At 34.6% G+C, this 9,458-nt stretch overlaps 1 protein-coding gene across 1 annotated transcript; it reads right to left on the bottom strand.

The window, feature by feature from the left end:
• Positions 1-387: 387 nt before the first annotated feature.
• LOC125863673 (homeobox-leucine zipper protein HDG1-like) lies at positions 388-4,027 on the bottom strand. Its single transcript, XM_049543711.1, has 9 exons — positions 3,894-4,027; positions 3,686-3,803; positions 3,087-3,590; positions 2,718-2,819; positions 2,412-2,624; positions 1,318-1,480; positions 868-1,226; positions 580-768; positions 388-549 (listed from the first exon to the last, which is right to left on the bottom strand). The coding sequence occupies exons 1-9, from the start codon at positions 4,025-4,027 to the stop codon at positions 388-390; spliced, it is 1,944 nt and encodes a 647-aa protein (XP_049399668.1).
• Positions 4,028-9,458: the final 5,431 nt, after the last annotated feature.

Genomic DNA, 9,458 nt, shown 5'->3' with positions numbered 1-9,458 from the left:
ATTTCTATTTTCCCACTATTCAAAGTGACAAGCTTAAAATTTATCACCATTCTCAAGACATCACTCTCAAATGGTAGGATTTACCACCAAATTTGGAATTTAAATTTATGCTAATTTTCACTCATTTTATAAGATCAGGACCACTCATACTAAAACAAAATCAAACAAACAATAGATCATCAAAAAAAGGATTTCTAGTTAAACTTAAAATTGTATGATACAATAACAACACATTGTCATTCAAACTGAAAAAAATATTCAAACAAAAAAAAAACAATTCATGTAGCATCTCATCTTTTAAAAAATGACATATATAGAAAGAAAGAGACAACTCTTTATCTTTGGAGGCATATCAGTCAATACTAAACTTCTATTCGTCTTGGAGTATCACTTGCATTTGAGAGCCATTTTGATCTTACGAATTGTATGACATATGAGGTCGTTTGCTTCTTTGATCGACTGTTCAGGAAGACTTGTAGTAGCAAGGTTTTCCAACAACATTTGAAACCCTATAGTCACCAGTGACCCACCATAGACTCCATTACCGTTCTTTTCAAAAATGTCATTATCGTTATCAACTGCAGAATAATCTTGAACTATTGATATACCATTGGGCAAGAGACCAACAAATGAAGAGTCCCCCTCTTTCATCACCATATTGATATCTTGAGAACCAACAGTTGCATACACTAAAAGAGAACCAGTTGTATCTGTGCATGTATCTTGGAAAATCAGCATGTTGTTTTGCTTAGCACTGGTGCTATCCCCCTACATGTTGAAACCAAGCAAATAACGTATTTATAAATAAAAAACATTCAAAAAATGATCCTATCATATTTTTAGAAAATAAAAAAATTCATAACTCACATCAGCACGTAAAAGATAGATGCTACTTTCAAGATTTTGATCCTTGGAAACGCGTACCAACTCTTGAATTGGACCATTACAGGACAAAACATCCCATTGACTCCTCATATTGTTATTAATAAAGAATTCGAACAAATGTTGTTGTTTCACTGGTAACCTTATTGTCTTTATGGCACATAACACTATGCCGATAGGTTCAGTATGATCACCAATGCTCGTCCTCATCATCAATTTTGCATCTACTCCATTTTCTAATTGAACTATTTCCCACTTGTGAGTAGTTGCACAAACTGCTGCACAAAATTTGCGAGTCATGCTTTGAGCCAACATCCGTATACCTATATGATCCTTTGAAGCAACTGCAACAAATGAAACATCATTAGAATCAATTTCTTTAGTCAAAACTCAAAAGTGATATAAAAAGCCTATTAAAAGAATTTTCATGATTACTTGTGGGATCAACAAATGATTTCATCACTCTCAGGAATTCAGATTGCCTTTGCAAACTGGCTATACACCTTTGTGCACCAAATACTAGACCTGTCTTGACCAAAGGGCGATACAAATGGTGAACATGATTTTCATTATATTGCATATGCTCGATCCAAATAACCTGAAAAAATCATATCAGTATTAAACCTCTAGGAAATTAAATACGAGTTTGCACCCAATATAGACCTAATTATCAATTAAAATATAACATAGACTTTGTTTGAGATAACTTAACAAACACAATAACCATAGCAACTTATCAATGACAAGGCATATATTCTTCAAAAAGATTTTTAGTGTTCCTGCCAATAAATATTAGTGAAAGAAGTGTGCATAATTTGGATCCTTGCATGTTAGCATGATGTGAGATGTAGAAGATAAAGGAAGATTTTAGGCTATTCTTTGCAAAAGAAAGAAATAGATTTATGTATCTAAATGTATTAATTTGAATAAACATAGGATAGAGCAAGATAAAATAAGAGCAGAAGGCCAAGCATAAAAAATAGTTCTTTATCAAAAGAGGATTCCATACAATTACTATTAGCTGCATCCATCAAAGCTAAAAGAAAATTAAAATAAATGATTCAAGCCTTTTATTTTGATACTTTTCATTTTGGATAAAATAAATTATGAGCTATATTGAGCGATGCAAACTAGAATTAGTATATATGATAATAATAAATACTAATGCATAGAAAACACAACACAAGAAATGTGTGGGGTCATAATCACTTGCCATACATGTGAGAGAAATACGCTATATCAAATATAAAAATACGGAGGATTTACATTTATGCATTGATCATAACTTGACGGATACAAGATAAAGAGTACTTTCAATGATCTCATTTCTGATTAAGAGTGACTAATTAAGAAAATAGCTATGAAATAAGATAGGAGCGTAATTTCAAGAAATCATAAAGAAAAAATGGAATCCTATAAGTAAATATAGATTGAACCGCGAATATGAGAAACCTAGCTCGTTAAATTTCAAAAATTATACAAGCCTACATGGGAGATAAAATGGAAAAACAATTTTAAGTTAGAATTACCTTAGAGTAACCATCAACCATATCTTGAATAATACAACCAGAAGGGAGTCTTCGACAGTTTTGAAAATCACATTGTTGTGAACCTTTTTGGATGGTGTCAATAGACACATCCACAACAACCCATAAACCTTCAGCATGTTTTTGACAGAAGCGAAGACATTTTATTTCACGAGCAGGAATCATATCAGAAATAATTTGTAATTCAGATACAATCTGCAAATCAATATTTTCAAACTCTCAATATAGAAAATGAAAGAATAAACAAAATATGTTAATTTCATCATAATATTGAGTACGAAAAAGTACCAATAGTAGAGCACCACTCTTGTTTCCACTTATGCCTCGAGAAATCACCTCAATAGTATTTGTTTTACCGACAATACATGGGAACATATCCATCCATTGATCCTACAAAGAGAAAGTCATAGTTCAGAGCAAGAAAAATAATAATAGATCAACACATACTTGTGTTCATGACGTGAAAGTTACACTTAATTGATTAAAAATATGCAACAACCAATTACATAGAAAAGTAAGAATAAAGCTAAAACTATTTTAAAAAATGAAGCAACAATTTTTTATACTAAAAAGAGGTAAGAAATTATTAGACGAAGGTTCTTAAAAAAATTTATGAGAGAAGGAAAACACTGGGTTTTAGATGAAGAACCTACGTACCTTATTCATCAACGTTTCCACCAATGTCTGGCTATTGTGAACCATTTTACATGTTGCTCTTGTGGCTTCAGTTATGAAATGTTCGGGTTTCATACTGATAATTGGGGTAAAAGCACTATCATATTCCTTAAGGTTTAATGTTTCCCCATCTCCATCCAAGTTTCTAAACCAAAGAGGTTCCCCATTCTGGGCGAGCTTTAGCAACTCATCCAAGGCATCCAAAGCAAGATTCAATAATATTGACTTATCAAATGTTCCTTCTAATGACGTTGTTGGATCGTAAAGTTTCTCCACCTCGTTGGTGAGCCTATTAACTTCATCTTTGAGTTGGACTTGCTCGTTCTTTAATTGATGTTCATCGACATTTATGTTCATACTAATAGTTTTAGCATGACATTGACCACAAGCTGGATTTTTCATCATCTCCTTCATTGAAATATACTCTGTGTGAAGTTTGTCGTATTCTTGTTTCAATAATTTGCTTTCATGTTGTTCCGATTGCGACTGATCAAAACACATAATTCACTTTCTTAATTACTCACACAAAGTTCACACAATAATAACATTGAGTAAGGAAGATAAAGCATATGATGTATCACCTTCATTCGGGATCTTTTATTTTGGAACCAATAATTCACTTGTTTGCTACCCATGGACAATTTTGTTGCGAGTTCTAGTCTTGTTGTTGCATCAGGATATCGATCCTCTTTGAAAGCACTGATACCAATGAGACAAGCAAATGAAGAAAAAATGTAATTAATATAAACAAATTAAAAAGTATTCAAAAACAATTGAACCAATACGCACACTTCAAGCTCTTGAATTTGTTTGTCACTATGTTTCATCCTTTTTGATGATTTACCACGTTGGGAATCTAGTTCATCTCCAGATGCAAGCTCGTTCTCATTTTCTTTCTCAGACATGTCATTCTGATCTTCCATCTTTGATTTCTGCATCAATATAATTGAATATCATATGTGACTATAAAAATATCAAGATTCAGAATCGTTTATGTAAGTTAAGCAAATGAAAAGAAATTAAATATTTATTCAAATTTTTTGAATTTTCTATACTTTGATCAATTTTACTGACCGCTAGATTACACCAAAAAATGACATATATCAAGAGAATACGAAGAGAAAAAGTAATGAATCTTCAGGTTATTTTCTTCTTTTTCAGATCTTTTTAGTGGTTAAAGCTTTCCTGTAGCCATCCCTAGTCATTTATGACTTGCTAGGACTGACAGGTCGGACGTTGGGTCATTCATTAGATTTTTGTGCTAGTTTGGAGCCTTTGAAACTTGAACGGTTGACTCCGGTCAAAAGTTAAAGAAGACAACCTCAGAACGCAATTTCGATCATTTCACTAGCTTCGGAAGGACCATTTTGGGCTAGGGGCATTGTTGGTTCAGGCTCCGAGACTTCTGACTTGAGTTTATGCCGTCAGGCATTTTAACTTTGAAGCTTAAGCCACGGTTTGAATTTTGTCAACATTTTTGGTAAACATGCTCAAATAAGAATTACATCAGTGTGTAGCTCCGGAATGTCGAGTTTGATCTAGAACGTCTTTTCGTGCTATTCTTGAGGCTTCTGATTTCATTTTGAGCCTTCTTGTGACTTTTAGATTAAAATGAAACTTGGGTGTGAGATCCACTTTTCATGAAACGACCTTGGATGGAAGTTTCAATGATTCTATTGAGTCTGGAATGCCAAATTCTATGAGGTAGAATTTTTCATTTGCGCGCACGGGTTCCAAACAAATCCCGGGCTCCCCGTTAGAGAATTGGAGTTTGAGAAAACCAACTGAAGTCCTTATATCTTATGCAGGGTTTTAGCGGCCAAATTGTAGGCCTTTAAAAATCGAATTCGACTTTTAGCGACAATTTTTGGCTATTAAAATCCTAAAGTTTCAACTTCAGCCCTCATTTTGAAAGTGCGATATCTCGAGCTTGGAAGCTCCGATTGAGATGATTCAAATTCATGGACATCCATAATCTTCGTGGCTACGAGCTGGAGTGCTCGGGAAATGGCGAGGTCTCTCTTTTGTGTTCTTTAATTGGTGATTTTGATGCATGTGGTGGTTTGGGATCTTCCGTGGATGGAACTGAGCCCCGTTTTGGGACATACGATCGGTTAGTCGTTTAGGAATTCTTGATGAAGTTAATTTTGGGATTTTCGATGCGGGTCCCACATTATTGCATTGACTCGATTTTGGGTTCATTTCTAATTGTTGCAATTTTAGAATCAAAACGTCTGTAATGACATTGTGATTGATAATTTGATAGAGTTGCAGTGTTCAGAGGCATTTTGGAAGAGGATAGCTCGTGTGTGGTGATTTAGAGCACTCATGATTGGCTTTGAGGTAGGCTTCAAATTATTTTCTTGATTGAGTGTCTTTGATAACGCCTAGTATAGATTTCATGTAATTTTAGATTGTAATTATTGGGTATTTAGTTTTCCTCTTGTTATTCCATCCTTTTTTTTTTAATTTCGTAGGAGCCTTGGGCTTAGTGTGGGTGTTGGGTTTAGGCTTGTAGTTTCGCTTGTGGTGTAGATGATCTTGCTTATCCTTGTTAGGATTGATACTTTGCGGTCTTAGATTAAGCTGAACCTTAGGTGCTTTAGATTGTATTTTATTGCCCTCGTAGTTATGATTTGCCCCTTGTGGGGCTTGTATTGGATTGTTCTCCTTGTGTTGGTGCTTACGACCTTGGTGGCTCGTTGTAGCCATGGGTCGGTCCTAGCTATGCTCAATCAGGGACTGGAGCAGTATGATTGGGGTAGGTGTCGTCTCTTGAGTTGGTTCCCCATTTTATTGATTTGAGACCTCTTTTTTGGTCCCTTCCCTTGCTGTTTAGCGGTATACCTGTTATACTATTACTTGAGCTTGATTATGTTGTTGTGCCCGAGGCCGTATGCGAGGACCATCTGGATCATAGATTAGTACACTTCCGTTTGGTAGTCTGTTGCTTATAATGGCTCCGGGCTAAGGGTTTGGCTTACCTACTTGGGGTATAGTAGGTGCCATCATGACATGAGAAATCAGATCGTGACAGAAAATGTATGTAATTTTTTTTTTTGTTGAAGTCTAATAGAAAAAACATAGATTGAGGAAAAGTTAAACATTTGTTGGGACATAAATGGAGTGCCTAGACGTACTAGAAAAACATAGATTGATGAAGAGTTAAAACATTTTTGTATGGACTGTCAATTAGTAATGATGAATCCAAAAGTCATAAATATAGAATCCAAATCCCTTATTTTGTTACATTAACGAACTGACAAACTCAATTCACCAACCCAATATGCCATTATCAATAAATTTAACTTAGTTCTTATGATTTTTAGGTGTCCTGTAAGGCATATCTTATAAAATATAGAAAACTGTCTTATATCTATAAAGCATCTAAGATAATCTTAAACAAATAACAAAATTAATGAAAATTACTATACATTTTTAATTACTATACAAATGTTGCTCCACTGGATTAATCGATTGATTGTACTTGGGTTCTCAACGAAAAGTGGCATCATTACAAGTATATGTTTTTGACAACATAAGAAGGATCTAATTGGATCAGAGGATGTAAATTATCTATTGATCCACTATTTTTTTTTTTGTTTCTATGATGCAAGATATCTGTGAACTCATTTAATTAATTTTTTTTATGTGTACCTTTAGGTATGTAGGTCAATATCCCAAACATCAATATTTAAAGATACCAAAGTCTGAGTTATTTTTGTTCATATTTTAACAAATATATGTTTTAATGACCCTCTTGGTTATTTTTATGCAAATACCTTCTTTTCATCATTTAGAGTGTTGTTATAGAGGCCTGGGACTGATAGCTCGATCATGGTCATTCATTTGATTTTTTATGCAAGTTTCTATGCTTTAGAGCTTTTAAAATTTGAACAGTTGATTTCGGTTAAAAGTTCATGAAGACGGTCTCAGAATGCAATTCTAATGGTCCAATCAGCTCCAGAATATTAAGAACTGAACACAATCAACTCTCACTCTAAGTTTGTAAATTCGTTTGTGAGAGCATTGGGACTACGAAATTTGTGATTCAAAGTTTGGGCTACACATTAAAGTAGTCAGGGAGCATTGAGAAGCATTAGTTTGAGGTATTTTCAACCCCAAAGGTGCTGCCCAACCCTTGTCTTTAGCTTTATTGGTGTTTGTGTTGCATGTGGTTATTCGCTGCATTTCGAGGCCCAAATTGTATTCCGTTTTTGGATACAAGTTTGAGGAAATAACTAGGACCTTTTGACGGAGTCAATTTCAGAATCTTCAATGTGTGTCCCTCTTTTCCCATTTTGACCTCAATTTGGGTCTATCTCCATTTCATGTGAATTTAGTTTTTAAACAACCTTATTAATGTTGTGATTCTATAATTGATAGCATGGAAGCATTCAGTGGTCGTTCGGAAGGAAAAAGATTTGGAGACGTGATTTGGAGCAAGCCCGTTCAACCTAAAGGTAGACTACTACATTCCATTCCTTAGATTGAGCTTGAATTTGTTTGAAAGCATGTTTCAGGTTTTTATCGGGCTTTTCAAACTAGAAGCATGTCAATTAATAATTGTGATCATCCTTACCTTGTGGTGTACCTTCGTTGTTGTTATTATTGATTAGCCTAAGAATGTTTCTTAGTCTAGACTTTGACTAGTGATTTTCTTAGACTTGCATAGTTTGGAACCACTTGGCCTCAGTTTAGCCCCTATGTCATTTTGAATGACTTAGCTCTCTGTAGACCGGTGTATCAGACTTGGGTCTGATAGAATGAGTCTTAGAATAGGCATTGACTCAGCCTTGATGACCTTCTATCCATCCTCCCTCTCTCTATGGCCTCGTGGTTTACGACTGAGATATATGGCTTCACTTGGCGACTTTGAATTTGGAGTTGGTTCGGCTTGGAGTATTGCGCTGAATACTTGGGAGTGGACGTTGTTCCACGGTGGTTCTATGATGATTATTTGACATGGGATCCTTTGAAAACTATTATAGTCTCAGACTTGAGGTCTAGATATTTGATCTATAGTCGCAGTCCATTGTTCGGGCTCTTTTATCCTTATTAAGTTGATAGATATCGACTAGATCCTATTGGATACTTTGGAGGCCTATCTGCGGTTCGAGGTTCGGGCTAAGCACTCCGTGGATTGGATGAGTTTATTGGGCCATTCAGAGGCTATCCACAGTTTAGAGTCTGGGCTATGTACTCCTTATCTATGGGGCAAATCTTATTGGTTACTTGGGAGTCTATCTGCAGTTGGAGGTCCGGGCTACGCTTTTTGTGGCTCTAGACTCATTGATTTCACTCTTAATAGTTTTAGCTATTCTTTGTACTTGTCGGACTTATGGAGTTCATTCGGGTTGTTACTTAAACTTGTGCACGAGTGTACCTTTTGGTTTATTGGGGGTGGGGGATTAGGTTTAGTTAGTTGTACTATATATTTCATTTATGTTCTTAGTACACTCGTGTGCATATCTTTTAAGTTCCGCTCTTGACATCTGTTTGTGTTTTATTCTAGCCTTCTATATTGCTTTTACCTTTCTTGCTTAGTTGGTCTATGATACCGATTGCGTACATGTTGTTTTGGTACTCATACTACATTCGACATTTATTTTGTAATGTAGGTTCGAAAACTAGCTAGTTACCAGCGCTAAAATTCGAGTTTGTTGCAACTTCAGTTTAGAGGCGAGGGTGAGCACATGGTGTTTTAGACTTACATGTCTCTATCTGTATTTTGTTGGCTAGTTTTTTGCTTTTTGAGATAACCCTGTACTTTGGGTCCACTTTAAGACTTGCACTCTTTTACTTTAGTAGCTATGTATTCATGACTAGGCTCTAGGAGGGATCTTTTATTATATATATATATATATATATATATATTAGCTGCTTCTGTCTGTTCTTCTATTTTTGTTACTTAATTGTCGCTTTTGCTATATTTCTACCTTTACACTCATTACTTGTTGTTCTGAGTTATTGGCTGACTTATCTACTGGTGGGTTATAGTAGGTGACATCATGACTTGAAAAATATGACCACTTTGGATGGTTTCATGCTCACATACCAAAATATAGTGATCAAATTATTTGTTCAAGAATCAATTCGATTTTTTTTAATTAAATACTCTAGTATTTTTTATATATGTTTATGATGCAAAAATATTATATTTTTATTAGATAATGTTTTATACCACCAATTCTTTTATTTAAACATTTTACTAGCATTGTCATATTTTGTTTCAAAATGAATTTTATTTCAAAGGTTGGTTATACATCTTCATTTGGGATTCATAATGTAAATATGATGTCTTCTCGATTGTTTATAGTTAATATTTTGTTTATATTACTTCAAAGTGAAACA

The sequence above is a fragment of the Solanum stenotomum genome, chromosome 5 (genome assembly GCF_019186545.1).
Source record: "Solanum stenotomum isolate F172 chromosome 5, ASM1918654v1, whole genome shotgun sequence".
In the NCBI taxonomy this organism is placed as follows: Eukaryota; Viridiplantae; Streptophyta; class Magnoliopsida; order Solanales; family Solanaceae; genus Solanum; species Solanum stenotomum.
The sequence above is the reverse complement of the archived record's forward strand: the minus strand, read 5'-3'. Positions and strand labels throughout refer to the sequence as shown.

Coding starts and splice junctions, on each gene's coding strand:
- LOC125863673 (XM_049543711.1), bottom strand. CDS start 4,027: ATGGAAGATCAGAATGACATGTCTGAGAAAGAAAATGAGAACGAGCTT. Junction 2,820..3,086: donor TGGAAACGTTGATGAATAAG/GTACGTAGGTTC, acceptor TTCTCTTTGTAG/GATCAATGGATGGATATGTT. Junction 1,481..2,411: donor TGGTTGATGGTTACTCTAAG/GTAATTCTAACT, acceptor TGATTTTTTCAG/GTTATTTGGATCGAGCATAT.